This window comes from Salmo trutta, chromosome 27 (genome assembly GCF_901001165.1).
Source record: "Salmo trutta chromosome 27, fSalTru1.1, whole genome shotgun sequence".
NCBI classification, from domain to species: Eukaryota; Metazoa; Chordata; class Actinopteri; order Salmoniformes; family Salmonidae; genus Salmo; species Salmo trutta.
This window is the reverse complement of record NC_042983.1, coordinates 21,049,683-21,073,585: the sequence shown is the minus strand read 5'-3', so window position 1 is coordinate 21,073,585 and position 23,903 is coordinate 21,049,683. Positions and strand designations below refer to the sequence as shown.

The following is a 23,903-nucleotide window of genomic DNA, read 5'->3' as shown; positions in this document are numbered from 1 at the left end:
TGTGTAGATGCATTAGGAGACATTCTGTATAATTTATGTTCAAGTGCAAAATAAGCTCATAGCAGCTCAAAGCTCCAACTTAGCATTACCAATATGTCCTGTTTAAATGTTAAGTTGTTCTTTTGTTTTTTTCTTTTTATTGCATTTGTGTGTTCATTTACAGGTATGAAATACATTGGGCGGAATAGGATATTAATAGATATTCTTAACAAATGTGTTAGTTAAAACATTTTTTCCTCAACCAAAAATAGTAGTACTAATATTTCATATACCTTCGAAAATAATATTCAATTTACAAGCATTGAATGTCAGTTTATTATAACCATTGTCAGTCTTATCATGAGCATAATCAATATTAAAATACCTGAATATAAATAACGTGCTTTAAGCAAAATAAATGTTCATTTGCAATGTCAAGCAAATGCACCACATTAATTTACAGTCAAGAGTCAAGCCTTACAAAACAAATCCACACATTGCTTTCTGTCAAATGCATTTTCTACTGAAGGCCACTATCAAACAAGTTATCAAGCATGTTACAATGAATTTAGCAGTGTAGAATTAGTACAAAATCTAAACAAAGTGATGAAAGAGGGTGCAATTCAAATGCCTAAAACAAAATCAACAACTGGGAAACTCAAGGGGTGAGGGGATTCAGAGCGTAGATGTAGACACCTGATTTTTTTTATCCATACGTAGGCATAATGAAAGTATTATTATCAGCAGTGATATTAATAGTATTAACTACGATTTCTACCCAGACCCTGGCACATCACAGCAATTTCAAGAGATTCTTGATATTCAAATTAGAATAATTTTCTGGATATAATGAAGCATCTGCAGAAATACAACAGTCAGTATTTTTTGATATATTCCAGCTGCTGAGAAAAGCTTCAACAAGTAGAACACTAGTGGAGATTATGCTTTGAAGCTTTAATCTAGTTTACTTTAGAAATGCTCTTAATAGTAGTGTCTCCCTCAGTTATATTCAGTTATATTCAGTTAAATAACGACTTGGAAATACAGTATGACCATTTTACATGCAGATCAAATATTTCAGTGTAACAGGATCAAAACAACGCTACTTCAACCAAAAACTACAATGATAAAGTGTTACATTATAGTTTGTTTGTGTGTGGCACGTCAGTCAACCTTTCCTGCACATTGTTTGTATGAATCACTTCTAAATAATATCTAATTCTTAGTGATTAATATGCAAACATTACTTCTGGTAGTCTTACTAAAGGGATACTTCAGGATTTTGGCAATTAAGCCCTTTATCTACTTCCCCAGAGTCAGATGAACTCATGGATACCCGTTTCTATGTCTCTGCATCCAGTTTGAAGGAAGTTAGAGGTAGTTTCGCGAGATAATGCTAACTAGCATTAGCACGATGAGTGGAAGTCTATGGTATCTACTAGCATGCTGGCAGTTACCATAGACATCCAGTCATTGCGCTAACGCTAGTTAGTAATTGTGCTAGTTAGAGACATAAAATAGTATCCACGATTTCATGTGATAATGGGGAAATAGATAAAGGGCTTCACTGCCAAAATCCTGAAGCATCCCTTTAACAATCTTCCTTTCTGATGTAAAATACATGTGTATCTACAAACATCCATCATAAATATCTGTTAAATCACATGTATATACATGTACATATAGGTGACATCAGAGGTGCACAGGTCAGTACTATATAATATCATCCAGGAGATGGGGGGTGCCCACCCAGTCTAGCGTTCTGGGCTCAGAAGCAGCCATGATCATACACATGAACTGCTTCCCTGTTCTCTTATCTATGGGGTAAATTGTAGTGGGCGTGAATCTCTTGTTGCTCTCCACAAATTCACAGAGTTGACGGTATATTTTGGGATACTCATGACGCAGGAAGACTCCCCTGGTCCTGAGCTCACGTTGGATATTGATAAAGCAGATCTCTCTGGCTTTCATACCCTCCTTTCCCTCTTTGTCAATATCAGGTGTGCCTGGTGGCGGGGTGAGAATGAGTGTCTCCATGTCACTTTCCTTCTTGAAGACCTTTTTATCTGGGCTGGAGGAGGCCAACGAAATCTTTGCATATTTTCGGACTGTTGGTGTTTGGACTCTTGGTGAGGGTCTGTTAGGCACTAGTTCACCAACAGCTATGGATACATTCAAGAGAAAACATTCATTGGGGTCATACTCATTGCCAGCCTGCTGCAGGTCCTTACAGTAATCCCCCAGGTTGTCTTTGAAGCTGTCCAGCTCTCTTAGAGACAGATATGTGGGGGACATGACAAGGCTCTCAAGCCCAACCTTCAGGAAGTTGTCAGCAGTCCCTGGGTTAGCAAAGCCCAGGAAAAGAATGCCTCTCCCTCTGGAAAGGTAGCCAGCTTTGGCAATGCGAGAGAAGGCTTTATGGATCTCAGAGTTCTCTCTGCAGTACTTCAGCATGTGCCTGCACACACTACTGATACGCCCATATAGACAGTTCTCTTTATGGCTGTCCCAGTCGTCCCGACGGCAGTTCCGGGAGCAGTAGAAGGTGTAGCAACTATGACAGGATTTGAAGTAAAGACAGGCATTGAACAGGGTCTCTGTCCGCTTGCACTTCTTGTTGGCACACATCATGGTGTCATCGTCGTCTGTGCTGTGGTCTGGGGAGATCTCCTCTGGACTCCTTTGTATGCTCTGTAAGCCATCACACCCACTGTCTGGGTCTTTGATGGTGTCAGGGCTGGTTTTAGTGGAGGCGATTGGTGAGTTCAGAGTTCCTAGACTCTCTAGGCCTCCTAGACTCTCTAGGCCAGAAGATATTAGCTTTCCTTTTTCATCATCCTCACTAATCAACTGTTTTAGTTGGTTCATTAGATCCTGACTAGGCCGCCTGCTGGTCGAGGGTTTGTAATCAGTGACAAGATCAGCTAGCAGCTCGTCCAGTTGCTCTAGGCTCTGCTGCAGGGAATAATCTTTGTGTTGTCTGTCTTTGGTCAGTTCCGCTGACTCAGATGGCTGCTCTTGATGATGAAGAACATTTAGAGTTGGCAGCTTTTCACAATCCAGTGCATCCCAGGTGGCTGAACGCACATCTTGCTGATTGTGGTTACGTGCGCGTATGTCATTGTCGGTTATTGTGATCTCAGGAGTTACAAACCATAGCCCAGCCTTAGTGTTCCTTCCAGGATTGTTTGGACCTTTCTCTAAGGAGTTTTCAGAGAGGGACAGGGCAGCATAGCGCCTTGGTGAACTAGATAGATTGAGTATAACTGGCTTTGGTGTATCATTAGGAAACAGAGCATGTCTCCCCTGGAATAACAGATTATCATAGCTGCGTCCACATGGCACTGCTTGCTCCCTGTCATGACGAGGATAAAGAATATTGTCCCAGGACTTTGAGTGTTTTCTGACTTCTGCTCCCAGTCTGGTTGGCTCTACATAACTGTTTTCAAACCAGGGGGACATTACTGGCTCTTGTCTTACTCTCTGTGGTGTCAGCTGAGAGGACTGGTTGGAGTATCCAGACATACTTGAACGATACCAGTCATCTGCATAGGCCTGGGACATTTGTGTACGTCGACGGCCTTCTGTGTGATACCCCCTGTAAGGAATATACTGTTCTGCTGGGGGGTTGTACGGCTTGCTGTATAACATCCTGGAGCCATTAGACTGACAGGGATAGCCCCTGGGTTCTTCCCCATAGTACGCTCTTGCCTGTTGTGTTTGAGCAAAGTATGGCCCTGCCTCGCTTGTGGAGTAAGGTCTGGTATGGACAGCCTGCACAGGGTCTCTGCTGGACAAGTGTTGCTCTGTATAATATGGCCGGACTGGGAGAGTGTGAACCCAGCGAGTCTGTGGATCATGCACATACTGACCATTAAGAGTACTGCCTTGGCTGGTGAGGCTGGAATTATCATCCTGATAGTACGCTCTAGCAGAGGAGTGGACAGGGTATCTGGTCGGATCCTCAGTGTAGAAGAATTTAGTGGGTATATTGGGGTTTGAAAGAGTCCTCTGCTCCCTTGACAAGTATTCTCTTGGCATTATAGTGGAGGGCACCCTTCGCATGTCTACTGGCTGGATGTAGCTGGAGGGCCCGCAGGTAGTGTACTGATATGTTTGTCTATAATCGCCACTGTAACAGTCGTTTGGTGTGGGTGTCCGTACCTGCCGTGGCACAGACAGACCTCTGCTCTGACTGAAGTAGGAGTATCTCTGCCAGGGATGTTCAGTTCTCATGCTCTGAGACCTCCTGGCTGTGTGCTGCAGGACCGCTGCATCAGGCTTGATATCCACACGACACCTGACATGAGGAGTGATGGCTGGCTCATCCTGTTTGCTCTCCTCAGAGAAACAGTCTGAGACGTAGAGGGGAGAGTGTGGTTGCAGTTTTATAGGGTGTACCTCGTTCGAAAAAGCCTGGTTAGAGGAGTAAGAGTCCCGGTGTGGTTCAGATGTCCTTAGAGGGGGGTCTGGTACAGCCTGTGGGACATCTCGTCCTCTCCTGGTTACCGGTGGGGAGACTGACATGGGCACAGGGGTAAGGGTGGTCTTGACTCTGGGAGCACTTTTTGATCTTGTCCTCTTCTTTGAATCTGACCTCGTGGCCTGACTGGTTTTGTTTGGGTTGGCATGCTGTGGTGGGGGTAGTCTAGTGTTGAACAGATCAGGGGACGAGAAACGGAGGTGTCCTGGATGATCCAGGCCATTCCAGGTCACCTCTTTATGCACCCCCTGATGCTCAGTCCTCTTGTAAGGATACTCCATTGAGGCAGAAAAGGGCTGTGGGTCGTCCAATGACTCAAGGTAGTCAAAGCTACGGCAGTGTCTTTTGTTAATGGTTTCCGTGTGTCGCTCCAGTTTGTCAATCATTTGCAAGTCGCATTGTTGGAAGGGGCTGAGCGAAACGGAGTCCCCAGTGATGGGATTTAGTTTGATGTCCCGATACAGAGTAGATACCAGTATATCAGAGGGATCTGTGCGTGTCATCTTATAGGGACTCCTCCGATCTCCCCATTCAGATTGATTCAAGATCAATAAGACCTGAGAAAAGAAAGATAGAGAAGCATTTTATATCCATAGTAAAACATACACACATTTATCATCTTTAAAAATTTAGAAGTGGTTCTACACAGACATTAACATGTTATGATCACAGAGATTACCAATATAAATAATCAAATTATTATTTAATTCAGCACTTTTATCTTCCATACTGTAGGCCTATTTCATTCCAGATCCAATGAAAAGAAGGAAAAGTTCACATCTAGTAAAGAATCTTAAACTTGGAGCCTGTAATCTGTGGATTTTCACATAGCTAGAGAAGAAACAGATGAAGGATTTAATTGTATCATGCTGTGATGTGCTTTTCTGCAGTGTGCCACACAAGGTTGTTCTAATTTTAGGAGAATGGGAAATCTCAATTTTACTGCCCATCATATTGCCAAGATGCTTTACACAGCATCTAAATCTAAGATTAACATCTTGCACAGGATCAACACTTGAGAAACACAACACACTCTTAGAAAAAAGGTGTTATCTAGAACCTAAAAGGGTTCTTCATCTGTCCCCAAAGGAGAACCCTTTGAAGAACACTATTTGGATCCAGCTAGAACCCTTCGGTTCCAGGTAGAACCCTTTTGGGTTCCAAGTAAAAGCCTTTCCACAGAGGGTTTTACATGGAAACCAAAAGAGTTCTACCTGGAACCAAAAAGTGTTCTCTTATGGGAACAACCGAAGAACCCCTTTGTAACCCTTTCTTCTAAAAGTGTACTAATATAGGCAAGGCCCATAAATTGACATTTAAAAATAGAGAAACAATTAAAGTAACAAATACTGAAACTGTGGATGTTCCCCTCAAAAAAAGTACTGCATTTCTAAGAGGTAGTAAATTATCAGTATTGTATTGTAATAACAAATCAGACTTAGTCTTAGTGGGATCTTAAATACAAAGTCTGGTCATGAAAATAGTGCAAAACTGTATCTGTACAGATATCTGTATCTGTAATCATTCACTCTAGAGAAAAATAGTCACTAAACCACATTGAATAATTCAATGGTTTGTTTCAAGCACTTTGGGAATGATTGTGTAAGGATCCAAACCTATAGTGGCTTGCGAAAGTATTCACCCCCCTTGGCATTTTTCCTATTTTGTTGCCTTACAACCTGGAATTAAAATTCATTTTTTGGAGGTTTGTATCATTTGATTTACACAACATGCCTACCACTTTGAAGATGACAAATCTTTTTATTGTGAAGCAAACAAGAAATATGACAAAAAAACAGAAAACTTGAGCGTGCATAACTATTCACGCCCCCGAAAGTAAATACTTTGTAGAGCCACCTTTTGCAGCAATTACAGCTGCAAGTCTCTTGGGGTATGTCTCTATAAGGTTGGCACATCTAGCCACTGGGATTTTTGCCCATTCTTCAAGGCAAAACTGCTCCAGCTCCTTCAAGTTGGATGGGTTCTGCTGGTGTACAGCAATCTTTAAGTCATACCACAGATTCTCAATTGTACTGAGGTCTGGGCTTTGACTAGGCCATTCCAAGACATTTAAACCACTCAAGTGTTGCTTTAGCAGTATGCTTAGGGTCATTGTCCTGCTGGAAGGTGAACCTCCATCCCAGTCTCAAATCTCTAGAAGACTGAAACAGGTTTCCCTCAAGAATTTCCCTGTATTTAGCGCCATCCATCATTCCTTCAATTCTAACCAGTTTCCCAGTCCCTGCCGATGATAAACATTCCCACAGCATCATCATGCTGCCACCACCATGCTTCACTGTGGGGATGGTATTCTCTTGGTGATGAGAGGTGTTGGGTTTGCGCCAGACATAGCGCTTTCCTTGATGGCCAAAAAGCTAAACTTTAGTCTTGTTTAACCAGAGTACCTTCTTCCATATGTTTGGGGAGTCTCCCACATGCTTTTTGGCAAACACCAAATGTGTTTGCTTATTTTTTCTTCAAGCAATGTTTTTTTTCTGGCCACTCTTCCGTAAAGCCCAGCTCTGTGGAATGTACAGCTTAAAGTGGTCCTATGGACAGATACTCCAATCTCTGCTGTGGAGCTTTGCAGCTCCTTCAGGGTTATCTTTCGTCTCTTTGTTGCGTCTCTGATTAATGCCCTCCTTGCTTGGTCCATGAGTTTTGGTGGGCGGCCCTCTTTATTTAACTAATTATGTGACTTCTGAAGGTAATTGGTTGCACCAGATCTTATTTAGGGGCTTCATATGAATAAATATGTACGCACCACTTTTCAGTTTTTTTTTATTTTTATTTTTGAAACAAGTTATTTTTTTTCATTTCACTTAACCAATTTTGACTATTTTGTGTATGTCCATTACATGAAATCCAAATAAAAATACATTTCAATTACAGGTTGTAATGCAACGAAATAGGAAAAATGCCAAGGGGGATGAATACTTTTGCAAGGCACTGTATATATGTAACAACACGATGACAAGCAGGTACGGATAGTCAACATTTATTGACCTTCCCTGTAGCTCAGTTGGTAGAGCAGGGTGTTTGCAACACATGGTGTTTGCAACGCCAGGGTTGTGGGTTCAATTCCCACGGGGGGCCAGTACGGGGGAAAAAAAATGTATGAAATGAAATGTATGAAATGTAAGTCGCTCTGGATAAGAGCGTCTGCTAAATGACTAAAATGTAATGATGTAAATGTAATTCAGGAACAGACAGGTAACAAAACAGGAACAGCGTCAGCACACGGGTAAATAACGACAAATTACAATTAATGCTGAAGCAAAGAACAGAGTGGAGAACCAGACAGATATAGGGGAGGTAATGACAGAGGTGATTGAGTCCAGGTGAGTCCAATAATCGCTGAAGCGCATGATGGGGAGAAGGCAGGTGTGTGTAATGATGGTGGCAGGAGTGCGTAGTGCTGGGGAGCCTGGCGCCTATCGAGCACCAGGGAGGGGGAGCGGGAGCAGGTGTGACAGTACCCCCCCTCTAGGGGTGCCACCTGGCGTCCCACCTGGGCGAGTCTGACGTACCGGCTGAGGCACGGGCGCTGGACAAGCCGGCTGGGCGTAAACTCCCGACGAACCGGCAGAGGCATAGGATCCCGACGATCCGGCTGGGGCGTAAAAGCCTGTCAATCCCCCTGAGGCATGGGAGCCCGATGATCCGGCGGAGGCGTAGCAGCCTGACGAGCTGGCTGGGCGTAAAAACCTGACAATCCGGCTGAGGCCTGATGTGGGATGGGCGGCTTCCGAGCCAACCGGGGCAAGAACCTCTCGCACCAGATAGGGCATGACAGCCCGACGAGCTGGCTTAGGCACCCCCTGTTCCATCAGTGGTGCCCCCGGACCCGACATCACCACCAACCGGAACGCCAGCACTCCCCGATGCTTCGTATGAAGGCTTCAGCATTCTGTAACAACCGACGCCGGAGATGAGAAGCAGATATGGAGAGTCAACATTTATTCAGGAACAGACAGGTAACAAAACAGGAACAGCGTCAGCACACAGGTAAACAACAACAAACGACAATTAATGCTGAAGAAGGGAACAGAGCGGGGAACCAGACAGATATAGGGGAGGTAATGAGAGGTGATTGAGTCCAGGTGAGTCCAATCATCGCTGATGCACGTGACGGGGGAAGGCAGTTGTGCGTAATGATGGTGGCAGGAGTGCGTAATGCTGGGGAGCCGAAAGCATCAGTGAGGGGGAGCGGGAGCAGGCGTGACAATATATACAAAAAGTATAATAGTGACTGGCAACTCCTCAGTAAATAAGTCCCTTTCCATTGATTGTAGACGACAGTCAACCCCCCCCCAAAAAAATAAAAAAATTAAAGGCTATGTAAGATGCCAATGGGTTGTTTTCAAGAGTCAAGATCACTGACTCTTTGTTTCACACAATAAATAGATTTTCAACAGAATAGATTCAGTAGCATAGTGGCTTTCAGTACACACAGAGTATTTCATTAGTACATAGCTTGCTATTCATATCTTAAACAACAGTACATTGTAATAAACAAAGGGGTATAGTTGACCACTGTTTATATGAAGAAATGGAATATAAATAATGTGTCTCTGTTTAAAACCAAGAATAAGGGAGTGTCCATGTTTCAAATAGTGCAAACATTTCAATATTTTTGCACATAGACCTTGCTTGTAATGCTTTTTCATTTGACTTTTAAAGCATATTTTCATGACAGAGAGACAAACATAGAGGCTCCCTTGTTGGCTCTCGCCCATGAGCTAACCCTGAGATACCATCTGTTCATCCTGAGGAGAGAGGTCTGACCAAACGTCTCCCCCGTAATGTGTCCACAACACACCTAAATATCATCTACACACAATCATCATAACCTTACCAGACCTACAGATACTATTAAATCATGTACCATGGTTACAGCCACTGACTCATCTTGTAATTACAATTTTCAAACCAGATTTCAACGTACAGCAAATATGTCCTTTTTAAATATTACACCATTGGGTCGGGTGTAACACAATTGATAACTAACAACCTGGTATCAAAATATTTAGAAATGGTGTGTTTGTTTAAATTAACGTCAACAATATAATTATTTGATTATTATTATGTTACTACTATTTTACAATGTTATTTCTAAGGATATACACAATAAATATTGTGGCAGACTGTAAGATGAAGCATAACCAAATATTTTTTGACAAGATAAATGTTTTTAATTATGGCTATTTATTTTTCATTACATTGGTTGCTGTCTAATTGATGGCCACCACTGAAATGCCACTGAAGCATGAATATTCTCTAATCAATCTGACATCTGTGTCAGCCATGCTACCCAAAATAGCAAAGAGGATGGAATTAATTAATAATATACAGTATTACTCAGAAAGTAGGTAAATTGACAACACTGACATTGAAGTGCAGACGTGTGTGTTTGTTTGTGTATGTGTGTATATGTGTGTGTGTGTACAATCATACCCTCTTTCCACCATTATGCAATCCATTATGCTATCGCCCAACAAAACAAAGTCACCTGATTTGATCTCATGCTGATAAAGGCATTGAATGTCCTTTTTAGAGGGTAAGTCATCAGTGACAGCATTTTTTATAAAAGGTCACAAAGGATGCAGATTTATGGCCTTGGTACTGTATGTCCTTTGGTTAAAGAAGGCTATTTATCCAGAGGCTAATAAAATAAGAAAACACATCTTTGAGCTGAACTATGGTGAATCTCTGGAATGTGTAACTTTTTGTCTCTTTTGATGTTGCTGAAATCCAAATATCAGAATTGACATTATATGGCTGAATCATGATAGCCCTACTCTGTTTGCGTTGTCTCATTTGAAAATTAGGAAATCATTGCAATCTGGAGAAAATAGCCATTTACCTGACAGTAATGTCTTCAGTATACAGAGTAGGCGACAGATATCGTTTATTTGGCTTATGCATAGGCCTATACACAATATTAATGCTTGTCCATGATTATGTAGGTCTATATCATCGATGGAAGAGAGACTTGAGTTAAAATAAAATATTTTGCCATAGGCTACAGAAGTGCATCAAGGGGCAGGCGGGACCACTTTCACTTTAACACTGTAAACTAGTACAAATAACATTGGCTACACTCACATACCACATGCCATGTCGCCTGGATACACTCAGCACACACTGAAACATTCAAATAGGCTCGTTTTCAATAGATGCTCGACGGGCCACAGTTATGCACTCTCTCTACGTGAAACGAATCCAACTTAACCTACATAGGCAACCTGTCCATGTCGCAAATTGTCAAATTCCCTCTAAACAATTGATAAGAAAGTAAACAGTTTATCCACAGAGACAACTGTTGGGAAAATGCATTGATGCAATAGGTCTAATATGCGCTATTGTAACAGTGTCATGATTTGATCCGATGGCTGCATTTGAAAGGACAGTTATCATTGAGCTTTTCTATTTTCAAAGGTGTGATTTTGGCACACCAAGATCTGAAGCACACTTTGTCCTCGTTTATTGATGCGGCACGGCATTGCTGACCCAATATATTTGAGCATCGAAGACATCATCCGAGGAGAGGTAATCACGCGCTCAAATAGACCAAAATGTTGTGGCCGTACTCAGAGGAAAAACGGAGAATTTTGAAACACGTCCTTTCATTCCATCATCAAATAGGAGTGGATATCATCTTACCCTTCACGCCAATGATCCGCTTCCATCATATGTAGGCTACATGATCAATCCTTGGCTCCTGTTAGGTGCAGCTTTACTACATCTCTTATACAGTCTTCATAATAATCATGCCATCTTCGCATTTAGTGCTACATGTTGTCCACAACACAGTCAACAGTGATTTAGTGCGCCCTCATGGTTTATGTGAAGCACTCGTAGCAATAAGGGGGTGTGTCTGAGTCTGCGCTTATGGGCGTTAAATGACGCGCTCGCGTGCATTAGCATGTGAGTTCGTATGCTTGCGTGATGAGCGTTTACAAGGGACTGTGTCATGCTTATTAAATACATGTCTGTGAGGAGAATTGCATACTATCTGTGTTCATGAAAGTAGCTGCAGACACAAAAATTAAGGCTAATTTTTCATCACTGTTCATATGGGAAGATAATTCACCAATCATTTTCGCTGAGCTCTCACAGGTAATCCTGTCAATGAAAATTAACTCTTCATTATTTGCTTATTAATGGCATGTTATTTATTAAACTGACATTATTTCCACACCAAAATGTACTATGTGAGATGAGGCATGGCAGCATGTTCAAATGTACACCTAAAAAGCTCCCTGCTGTGTTCACACAAGTTCTTCACTCATTTTGTCACATACGATTAACTCACAATAGTCTCTTGCACAACAGTAGAAAGACTACTGATGATAAAATGGTGGATACATGTCAACATTATTTGGGGCTCTTCAGTGAAGTAAAAAACAAGATAGCAAAGCAAAACCTCTGAAACAGTGACCTCTCATCAGCACAGGGTAATGACTCCAGCTCCCCGCACCTGCTCCTCAATCTCACCTAGACACAGTTTCTGCATTAGTTGAATTGATGATGGTGACAGCACAATGTGGGCCCCAAAGCAGTAGTCACCAGCTGCTGCAGTAAAACTGCTTACTAAAGCAGTCTCACACAGAGAGAGGAGAGAAACACCGTACAGATAGTTCTCATGAAGATTGAAATGATGCCCTCCACATCTCTCTGGACATATAACATACAGTACAGCACCAGACCAGTTTCCCATAGCAATAGAATAGGGAGCATTAACACTGTACTTGCATTTCTTCTCATGCCTGGGCTTACAGTTCTATTGGCAGAGCAAAAACAACTCCTATTGGTGAGCCAGACTCCTCCATCTGTCTCATCCCACATGTATCGTACCAGTCAAAAGTTTGGAAACACCTACTCATTCAAGGACTTTTCTTTAATTTGACTATTTTCTACATTGTAGAATAATAGTTAAGACATCTACACTACTAAATAACACATATGGAATCATGTAGTAACCAAAAAAGTTTTAAACAAATCAAAATATATTTTATATTTCAGATTCTTCAAAGTAGCCACCCTTTTCCTTGATGACAGCTTTGCACACTCTTGGCATTCTCTCAACCAGCTTCACCTGGAATGCTTTCCAAACCGTCTTGAAGGAGTTCCCACATATGCTGAGCACTTGTTGGCTGCTTTTCCTTCACTCTGCAGTCCAACTCATCCCAAACCATCTCAACTGGGTTAAGGTTGAGTGAATGTGGAGGCCAGGTCATCTGATGCAGCAATCCATCACTGTCCTTCTTGGTCAAATAGCCCTTACACAGCCTGGAGGTGTGTTGGGTCATTGTCCTGTTGAAAAACAAATTATAGTCCCACTAAGTGCAAACCAGATGGGATGGCGTATCACTGCAGAATGCTGTGGTAGCTATGCTGGTTAAGTGTGCCTTGAATTCTAAATAAATCACTGACAGTGTCAACAGAAAAGCATCGCCACAACATCCCACCTCCTCCTTCATGCTTCACGGTGGGAACTACACATGCAGAGATCATCTGTTCACCTACACTGCGTCTCACAAAGACATGGCGGTTGGAACCAAAAATCGCAAATTTAGACACATTAGACCAAAGGACAGATTTCCACCGGTTTAATGTCCATTGCTCATGTTTCTTGGCCCAAGCAAGTCTCTTCTTATTATTGGTGTCCTTTGCAGAAATGTAACCATAAAGGCCTGATTCACATAGTCTCCTCTGAACAGTTGATGCTGAGCTGTGTCTGTTACTTGAACTCTGTGAAGCTTTTATTTGGGCTGCAATTTCTGAGGTTGGTAACTCTAATGAACTTATCTTCTGCAGCAGAGATAACTCTGGGTCTTCCTTTGCTGTGGCGGTCCTCACGAGAGCCAGTTTCATCATAGCGCTTGATGGTTTTTGCAACTGCACTTGAAGAAACTTTCAAAGTTATTGACATTTTCCAGATTGACTGACCATGTCTTAAAGTAATGATGGACTGTCGTTTCTCTTTGCTTATTTGAGCTGTTCTTGCCATGATATGGACTTGGTCTTTTACCAAATAGGGCTATCTTCTGTATACCACCCCTACCTTGCCACAACACAACTGATTGGCTCAAATGCATTAAGATGGAAAGAAATTCCACAAATTAACTTTAAATAAGGCACACCTGTTAATTGAAATACATTCCAGGTGACTTCATGATGAAGCTGGTTGAGAGAATGCCAAGAGTGTACAAAGCTGTCATCAAGGCTAAGTGTGGGTACTTTGAATAATCTCAAATATAACATATATTTTGATTTGTTTAACACTTTTTTGGTTACTACATGATTCCATATGTGTTATTTCATCGGTTTGATGTTTTCACTATTATTCTACAATGTAGTAAAAAAAATTGTACAGCTAAAGAAAAACATTGGAATGAGTAGGTGTGTCCAAACGTTTTACTGGTACTGTATAAGATATGATTTAGAATGAGAGCACTGAGAATCTCACTCTGTGATGTGTTTTAGCATCCAATATCCCTGAGAGTGGGATCTAACTGCTCATGGTTGACTCACCTTCTCCTGCCCCACACTCTGGCATTAGATACTGTCAGCTGTTTGTTAGTAGGCATTAATATCTGTCAGCTGTGATAGCAGGTGTCTCTGCCTCTTCAGAGGCCCTTGGGGGAGGAAATCAATGTCCTTGTGTTGATTAGAGCCCCCTGCTAAAGGGATCAATGGAACTGCAAACAGAGCTTGACTCCTGTCCTCTGTCTGTAAACTGGGTCTTGACTTGACTACTTTCAACGTATGCTCTCCAAAGAGCCATATTGCCAAAGTCATCGAGGAAACCTTTGTAAAAGTCTCTAAGTTGATTATGTGCTGCTGGTGGATGAGTGGCCCCCAACATGAACATGTTGATAAGTCTCTGTGTTTCTTATGTAAGAGGGTTAGTTATGTCTCCACTTGCCTCTGCAGAAATGTGTATTTGATGTTTAGGTATTCCTATTGGTTGGATGAATTTACATATCAATAAGGTGTTAGGCTATTGGTTACATTTGCAGATAGGGGAGATGGTGATCATCAAATATTCCCAGTGTGACATTGATATTCAAGTGTTATGTCACGTTCTGAAATACTTTATTCTATTTTGATATTTACAATGTGTACGAGTTCACTATGCACATGTCCTTATATGTATACAGTATATGTGTACAGTACCTGTTAGATATTGAGGGCATCCTGGAATGTGCAATTGTATGTTATTGCTGTAAGAGTGAGTTAGCTATCATGCTCGAGATGTAATGGTCACATTAGCCCCTGCTAATTCACAGTTATTTCTATACTAACCGACTAATCGTGAATCTACAGCCATGAACATACTGTTGTCTTGCACATCTAATGTGCTTCATTGTGTCTATCTTCAGATACTTACATTTATTGTATTTTGTACTATCTCTGTCAGTGTTATGATATTGTCTGATATTGACATGTAAGCGACAAATTATGTATCTACAGCCATCAACATACAGTTGTCCTGCACATCTAATGTGCTCCCTTGTGTCTATCGGCAGAAAATAAACTACCGATCAACTAGGACCGCCACATCTGTTACACTGGTGTCGAGACCAGTCTTGTCTTTGTGGGACATCTGTTACACTGGTGTCGAGACCAGTCTTGTCTTCGTGGGACATCTGTTACACTGGTGTCGAGACCAGTCTTCTTGTCTTCATGGGACATCTGTTACACTGGTGTCGAGACCAGTCTTCTTGTCTTCGTGGGACATCTGTTACACTGGTGTCGAGACCAGTCTTCTTGTCTTCATGGGACATCTGTTACACTGGTGTCGAGACCAGTCTTCTTGTCTTCGTGGGACATCTGTTACACTGGTGTCAAGACCAGTCTTCTTGTCTTTGTGGGACATCTGTTACACTTACATGGATATTTCTATATCCACCATAGATTGTTATACAATTACATAAGAGACAACAGGTCTCAAAGGCATTCAGACCTATTCTTTACAACATTGCCAGCCAATAATAGCAGATTCAGCAGCCCATCAAAAGCAGTCTTTCACCTTGGAGTAAAAATAAAGGAAAAAGGAAAATACGTTAGAGGGGGTTGTTGGGGGTAAATGTAAGCCTATGTGCTTGCAAAAAAAATGTATGCAGTTTGAATGTTTCAAGGGAAATTCTCCAGGGAATCTCAAGATGTTGTCTGTGCTCCCTTGGTGGTTAATATTTTACATACAGATCACAGTCTTGGGTCTTGAATTATGTGTGGATTTTTTTTTTATTACTGTATGTGTGCTATTGTCACGACTTCCGCCAAAGTTGGTGCCTCTCCTTGTTCGGGCAGCGTTCGGTGGTCGTCGTTGCCGGCTTTCTAGCTGCCACCGATCCACATTTCTTTTTCCATTTGTTATGTCTTGATTGTTCACACCTGGTTCCCATTACGTTATTATTATTTCCCTATTTAACCCTCTGGTTCTCATTATGTTTTGTGCGTGATTGTTTCCTGGTTTTTGTGTTAGTCTTTTGTGTTAGGGTTTGTTATCCCTGCGTGGATTTATTGGCTGATTATTTTTATGAGTAATGTACGTTATTTTACTCAGTTCTGTGTCCTGCGCCTGACTCTGTCCTCACCTCTGCACAACTGACACTTGACAGAATCACGCACCTCTTTTATGGAGTCAGCAGGTGCACCCAGTCCTCCGGTACCAGTGGAGGAACGCGTCCAGCAGCACGCAACGATGCTCCAACATCTTGGCACAGCCATGGATCGCGAGCTGCTCACCATGGAGAGATGGGGAAAAAAGAGGTTTTCCCACAACCCCATCTACTTCACTCCAACCAACACCACAACCCACACCGCTGTCCACCCCTCCGTCACCTGGACCCAGTGGGATTCGGCTCTCGCTCCCGAGCGCTTATGATGGGATGGCTGCCGGGTGCTAGGGGTTCCTGCTCTACCTGGCGACCGTCCACCCGGCTCCCTCGGGATACGAGAGCGTGTCTGCCCTCATCTGTCTGTCGGAAGGCGCTTGAGTGGGCCAACGCGGAATGGGGAAGTATAGACGCAACGTTGGTCCGCTATGAGGATTTCACCTGCCGCTTCCGGGCGGTCTTCGATCATCCACCTGAGGGGAGAGCGGCGGGGGAACGTTTGTTCCATCTCAGACAGGGGATGAGGAGCGCACAGGAATTCGCACTGGACTTCAGGACCCTGGCTGCCAGTGCGGGATGGAATGAGAGGGCCTTGATCGACCATTACCGATGTAGTCTACGTGAGGACGTTCGTCGGGAGCTGGCCTGCAGGGACACCACCCTTACCCTTGACCAGCTGGTGGATTTATCCATCCGGCTGGATAACCTGTTGGCCACCCGTGGACGTTCGGATCAGGGTCCGTCCATTCCATCCCCCAGCACCTCCAATCCTACACCTATGGAGCTCGGAGGTGCTGCTCTAAGGGTAACCGGAGGGGGGTCTGTTTCCTGCACTACCTGTGGCCGCAGAGGACACACTGCTGGTCGGTGCTGGAGAGGTTCCCCAAGAAGTCGAGGCAGCAGGCAGGGCACTGGTGGATCATCCCAGGTGAGTATGCACCCAACTCACCCAGAGCTTCCTGTTGTGCACATGTATATATCTATAGAATTTCCTGAGTTTTCCCAGCATACGGTGCTAGTAGATTCAGGCGCAGCTGGGAACTTTATTGACCGTTCGTTTGCTCGTAGATTAGGGATCCCTATTGTTCCTGTTGATGTGCCCTTCCCTGTACATTCCTTAGATAGTTGTCCTTTAGGGTCGGGTCTGATTAGGGAGGTCACAGCTCCACTATGTATGATAACACAGGAGGGTCATGAGGAGAGAATTACTCTTCCTGATAGATTCTCCTGCATTTCCTGTGGTGTTGGTTGGCCCATCATGACCCCACTATTTCGTGGCAACAGACGGCTCTCAAGGGATGGTCAGGTCAGTGTTCAGGGAGGTGTATAGGTGTTTCCATAGGTGCAACTACGGTGGAGAGTCCAAACCAGGTCTCCACCATGCACATCCCCCCTGAATATGCCGATCTGTAAAAAGAAGGCGACTCAACTACCACCCCATCGACGGGGGGACTGTGCGATAAATCTCCTGGTAGACTCAGCATTTCCCAGGAGTCACGTGTATCCTCTGTCACAGGAGGAGACGGTGGCTATAGAAACATATGTCACCAACTCTCTGGGACAGGGATACATTCGGCCTTCCACTTCACCTGCCTCCTTGAGTTTCTTTTTGTGAAGAAGGATGGAAGTTTACGCCTGTGCATTGACTATAGAGGTTTAAATCAGATCACGGTAAAGTATAGTTACCCTCTGCCTCTCATAGCCAGTGTGACCGAGTCATTGCATGGGGCGTGCTTCTTCACCAAATTGGATCTAAGGAGTGCTTACAACCTGGTGCGTATCCAGGAGGGGGATGAGTGGAAGACGGCATTTAGTACCACCTCTGGGCACTATGAGTACCTCGTCATGCCATACGGGTTGATGAATGCTCCATCCGTCTTCCAATCCTTTGTAGACGAGATTTTCAGGGACCTGCACAGGCAGGGTGTAGTGGTGTATATAGATGCCATTCTAACATACTCCGCTACACGCGCCAAACATGTGTCTCTGGTGCGCAAGGTGCTTGGTCGACTGTTGGAGCATGACCTGTACGTTAAGGCTGAGAAATGTCTGTTCTTCCAACAGTCCGTCTCCTTCCTAGGGTATCGCCTGTCCAAGTCAGGGGTGGAGATGGAGAATGACCGCATTTCAGCCGTGCGTAATTGGCCGACTCCAACCACGGTAAAGGAGGTGTAGCGGTTCTTAGGGTTTGCCAACTACTACCGGAGGTTTATCTGGGGCTTTGGTCAGGTAGAGGCTCCCATTACCTCACTGCTGGAGGGGGGACCGTGCGACTGCAGAGGTCAGCTGGGGCGGACAGGGCTTTTGGTCACCTGAAGGCTCTGTTTACCTCGGCTCCTGTGTTGGCTCATCCTGATCCCTCCTTAGCGTTCATAGTAGAGGTGGACGCGTCCGAGGAGCTGTGCTGTCTCAGCGCTCGGGTACGCCACCTAAACTCCGCCCCTGTGCGTTCTTTTCGAAGAAGCTCAGCCCGGCGGAGCGAAACTATGATGTGGGGGACCGGGCGCTGTTGGCTGTTGTCGGGACTCTGAAAGCGTGGAGGCATTGGCTTGAGGGGGCTAAACACCCTTTTCTCATTTGGACTGACCACCGCAATCTGGAGTACATCCGGGTGGCGAGGAGAATGAATCCTTGTCAGGCAAGGTGGGCTATGTTTTTCACCAATTTTGTGTTCACTCTATCCTACAGACCAGGTTCCCAGAACGCCAAGGCAGACTCACTGTCTCGGATGTATGACACAGAGGAGCGGTCCACGGATCCCACTCCCATAATTCCGGCATCTTGCCTGGTGGCACTGACGGTATGGGAGGTTGACGCGGACATCGAGCGGGCGTTGCGTGCGGAGCCCACTCCCACCCAGTGTCCAGTTGGACGTAAGTACGTTCCGTCTGATGTTCGTGATCTGTTGGGCTCATACGTCACCTTCCTCTGGTCATCCTGGCATTGGTCGGACAGTGCGCTGTTTTAGTGGGAAGTACTGGTGGCCCACTTTAGCTAAGGACGTGAGGGTGTATGTTTCCTCCTGCTCGGTGTGCGCCCAGTGCAAGGCACCTAGACACCTGCCCAAAGGGAAATTACAACCCCTACACGTTCCACAACGGCCGTGGTCACACCTATCGGTGGATTTCGTAACGGATCTCCCTCCATCACAAGGAAACACCACGATTCTGGTTGTTGTGGATCGGTTTTCTAAGTCCTGCCGTCTCATTCCTTTGCCCGATCTCCCTACGGCCCTACAGACTGCGGAGGCCCTGTTTACACATGTCTTCCGGCACTACGGGGTGCCTGAGGATATAGTATCTGATCGGGGTCCCCAGTTCACATCAAGGGTCTGGAGGGTGTTCATGGAACGTCTGGGGGTCTCGGTAAGCCTGACCTCAGGGTTTCACCCCGACAGTAATGGGCAGGTGGGGAGAGTTAACCAGGATGTGGGTAGGTTTCTGCGGTCTTATTGCCAGGACCGGCCGGGGGAGTGGTCGGCTTTCATCCCCTGGGCAGAGATGGCCCAAAACTCCCTCCACCACTCCTCCACTAACCTGTCCCCATTTCAGTGTGTACTAGGTTATCAGCCAGTTCTGGCACCGTGGTATCAGAACCAGATCGGTGGATGAATGGTTTCGGCACTCGGAGGAAACGTGGGACGCTGCCCATGTACGCCTGCAATGGGCCATCAGGCGACAGAAGGCGAGCACCGACTGCCACCGTAGTGAGGCCCGGTATATGCACCGGGAGACCGGGTCTGGCTCTGTGGGCCCATTTAAAGTCCTGAGGAGACTGAACGAGGTATGTTATAGGTTTCAACTGTGCCAGTGGAGGACATACTGGACCCTTCCTTAATGCAGGAATTTCACCGTCTCCACCCAGATCGCCCTGCGCCTCGTCCTCCGGGTCGTCGCCGGCGCGCTGCTGGAGCCGCGCGTCGGGGGGGGGGGGGGTACTGTCACGACTTCCGCCGAAGTTGGTGCCTCTCCTTGTTCGGCGTTTGTCGCCGGCTTTCTAGCTGCCACCGATCCACGTTTCTTTTTCCATTTGTTATGTCTTGATTGTTCGCACCTGGTTCCCATTACGTTATTATTTCCCTATTTAACCCTCTGGTTCTCATTATGTTTTGTGTGTGATTGTTTCCTGGTTTTCGTGTTAGTCTTTTGTGTTAGGGTTTGTTAACCCCCCTTGGATTTATTGGCTGATTATTTTTCAGAGTAAAGTACGTTATTTTACTCAGTTCTTTGTCCTGCGCCTGACTCCATCCTCTGCACAGCTGACACTTGACAGCTATCTAAGAGTTCTTACAGTCCATGAAAGTTCATTTATAACATATGTAGATGTGTTAAATCAGGCCAGGCTTTACCCAAAGCTGAGACTCTAGGGATTGAGTGAAGAACAGTGTTGTGAATCTGAGGAATCCTTTGGAGAGTCTTTCTCTAAATCCATTGGTCAAGACTGAGAGGATTAAAAAGTCAACAAATTAAACTAAACTACTAAGGCACATATATCCATCAGCTTTGCCCAAACAGACCTGAGCAACCACGCTGCAATGGGTCAACAGCCTCTGGGCTCAAATGGTCCATGAGTATGGGATGAGGATTTAGACAAGAGTGCAGTAGTGTTAAGTCTTCTGACTAATAGGGAGCTGAAGCCCCCACCATGACACAGAATGTGGGCAGGCCTGGAGGGGAGTGAGTCAGGCTGGCTCATATGCAAACAGGATGATTGGGCTTTTTCATGAGTGACAAACTATTAAATCCACTGAGCTTCTGACCCTTTGGCATCTTTGTCTCGTTTATCCTCATCCCCCTGAATTTTCTTAGGCATTTTGTATGGTGATGAAATATAAAGGCATTTAGTGTAGCAGAGATGTTCTCACGTATCCCTAATTGAAGCAGTTTGAAGTGCTATTGAGTATCACAGTATCACACATGCATTCACAACATAGGCTACATGTTAACATCAAAGACAGTCGATTTATTGCATTTATGTTTTGTAGTTTTGAGAGATATACCACACCAAGAAACTGTACAGTCATAAACAAATGCATGAAGCTAGCTAACAGTTGGGAGCAGTATCTATGGTAACCCATATTGAGTAGGAGCAAAATAAAAGGCTGAATTGATTTCAAAGGGAATGAAGTAAAGTGCTGATTGGAGCTCCCCATAGAGACCATCAAAATCTACTTCAGAATCCGGAGATGAATGAAGGCGAAAATTGGCTGTAAATATGTAACAGTACGTGAGTGGATCCAGGGGGTAAAGCGTTCTACCAAATTTTTGAATGCAATGAGGTAAACAAAATCCAATCACTTCCCCATCCATTCCATATTATCAAGAGTGATCAACGAGAGGTTTATATTATGCCGGATGCTGTGCAATAAGGGGAATATTATGGAACCATACGGTATACTTCCATACTGGATGAAGACTACCAACCAGACCCTTACAGCAGATCCTCAAAGCAGTCTTTAGGGCATACTGTACACTGCTCGTATTGTCAGTACTTATATAATGTAAGAATAGACAATACTATTTGCTACTGTGTTCGGCAAACAGAAACTCTTCTCTGCTAGTCTCCTGAGCGGCAGAGAGACATCCTGGGGAGCGGTTTAATTAAATCTGTGCCACACACTTCAGTCTCTCATTCTTCATCATCTGTCATGTTGGCCAGGGAGACTTAGTGGGCTTAGACCATGTGTGCAAACATGACCCAGACCATCATTTGAAGAATACCCATGAAAACTTCTGACTTCCCACTTCTAGAAAATGATGTATGTTGGCCAAATTTCTGAGCCTAATGGATTCTAAGACACAGAGAAATGCATTGTCATGTGAAGTTTAACTTAAATGTAATTAGAGCTTTTAGATGACACGTAGTCATTTGTTAATTTATTGATTGATTTTTTAAGAGTAAGGATTTCAATGGGAGGTCATTCATGCCGTGCTGTTAAAAAGGCCTAACATGACTTGACAGACAACAAATCTTCAGTGCTTCAGTTAATAGAATCATTGAGCTCTTTCTAATTATGCTTTGGCTCTGCCGTCCACAATAGGACAGCTCCCATCAGTGCTAAAACCACCTAAACAAAGCGATTGTACAAGCCTAAGATAGACCTACATGGTTGAAGAAAGTAAAAAGCAATCACAACTTATGAGATCAAAATTTTTTTTCTTTTCACAGCTGACAAAATATGCAATCACTCTACTTGTAAAATACTATCAAATCTCCAGATTTACTTTCAGAGTGTTTTTATTTCAACAAGAACTGAGTTATACCATGACAGCTAATCTCCCTAAATACAACCGTGAACACTTCGTAGCTTTGACTGAATTTCACATTTCATTACTGTAAAGTCTTGTAAATATCTATGAAGGGCTCAAAACATGCCCAGCCGTCAGTCCTTCCCTAATGTGATATGTCAGCTGATGAGCTGTGCTGTTTGAGGTTGTCATTTTCCATTCTTATCATGTGAATCCTGCTAATTCTTTTGTCTGTCTGGGTTTCAGAGACAGTCAGAACCAGATGCACCTGTGCTCACAGCATCTCAGGGCTGTTTAAGTAGGTCAGCTCTAGAAATATCTCTGTTCAGTGAGAGAAAGAGACATCACGGACCCCATCTCTGCCATCTCTCTCCCTCCCAGTCGGTGACAATGCAAGGCTAATGTTATCACAAAGATGCCTCAATCCTTTATTCATCTCCAGTAAGATAATGAGAGCTGAACTCATTAAGGACATTTCCCTCGATACTACATGGCAGAGTAACAGTACCAGTCAGGGCTTGTGTGGAGCTGTAGACCTAAACTCCTTCCGAAAAGTTTTTAAATATGTTTTCTGTATTTGCTCCTTGAACTAATACACAAAGTTGCACTGGAATGTATGTTATTTTGTCATATTAAAACACTTTTCTTCCTTCTGACAGATTGACAACATCTCATATGTCACTGTCATCATTGGGTTGTCAGTGGCTGCCAGAGCAATTCTCATGTCATATCATATCAACTCGTGGCGTGGCTGGGTAGCAGTAAATGACACTAAGCCATTTGTATGCCAGGAGATCAGAGAGTGATTCCGTGAAAGTACATCACTGTCTAGGTCTTTATTGGTCATCAGATATTTATGAAGATTTATGGTCAGGTTGGAAACAGTTGCACTCTTAGTATCTAGATAAGAAATGCAGGCAGACATAGCTTTAAAATCAAGTGTGACCTTTCAGAACATTTAGCAGCTTTGAAACCATATAACATCCTGTGCAAATTGGATTGTGCACTCCAGACACAGTAGAGTATAACGAAAACTTTCTGGGGAAACTGGGAAAGTGATCGACTGCAAATAAAATATCGAACTCTTCTCCCTCCCTCATCCTTCGCTAAGTATGTCACATCAGGCCCACTATGAACTATTTACTGAAGGCAAAAAACAACAGATCCTTTTATGAGTTTTGACAGAGCTCAGGGACTTTTCTTTGACAAGACCTTTAACATCTTTAAGATCAAGTCACGGCTCAGTGCAGTCAAATACGTGATTTTTCTGTGTTGTATATACACTGAGTGTACAAAACATTATGAACACCTGCTCTTTCCATGACATAGACTGACCAGGTGAATCCAGTTTCCCCCTCCCCACTCAGACCACTCCCAGACAGTTCTAGCAACATTCTTGCTTGAGAAATTGGTCTTTGCTAAGAAACTCATTTTTTTTCACCATTTTAATTGAAAACAATCACAGTAAGGTACTTAATTGTTACCCATAAATAATTTGATATTGAGATGAAAACAGCTGCATTGGACCTTTAACAACCTTTTCTCCAGGCCAAGTCACAGCAA

At 43.8% G+C, this 23,903-nt stretch overlaps 1 protein-coding gene across 2 annotated transcripts; it reads right to left on the bottom strand.

Annotated features, from left to right (window-relative positions):
• Window positions 1-1,394: 1,394 nt before the first annotated feature.
• LOC115164580 (apical junction component 1 homolog) lies at window positions 1,395-11,319 on the bottom strand. 2 transcript variants are annotated; one of them, XM_029717214.1, is made up of 3 exons: window positions 11,129-11,319; window positions 7,993-8,372; window positions 1,395-5,019 (listed from the first exon to the last, which is right to left on the bottom strand). In XM_029717214.1, exons 2-3 carry the CDS (start codon window positions 8,314-8,316, stop codon window positions 1,693-1,695), a joined length of 3,651 nt encoding a protein of 1,216 aa, XP_029573074.1. In that variant the 5' UTR covers window positions 8,317-8,372; window positions 11,129-11,319; the 3' UTR covers window positions 1,395-1,692. The 2 variants fall into 2 exon arrangements, with proteins under 2 accessions (XP_029573074.1, XP_029573075.1); XM_029717215.1 differs by lacking the exon at window positions 7,993-8,372.
• Between the last annotated feature and the right edge of the window lie 12,584 nt (window positions 11,320-23,903).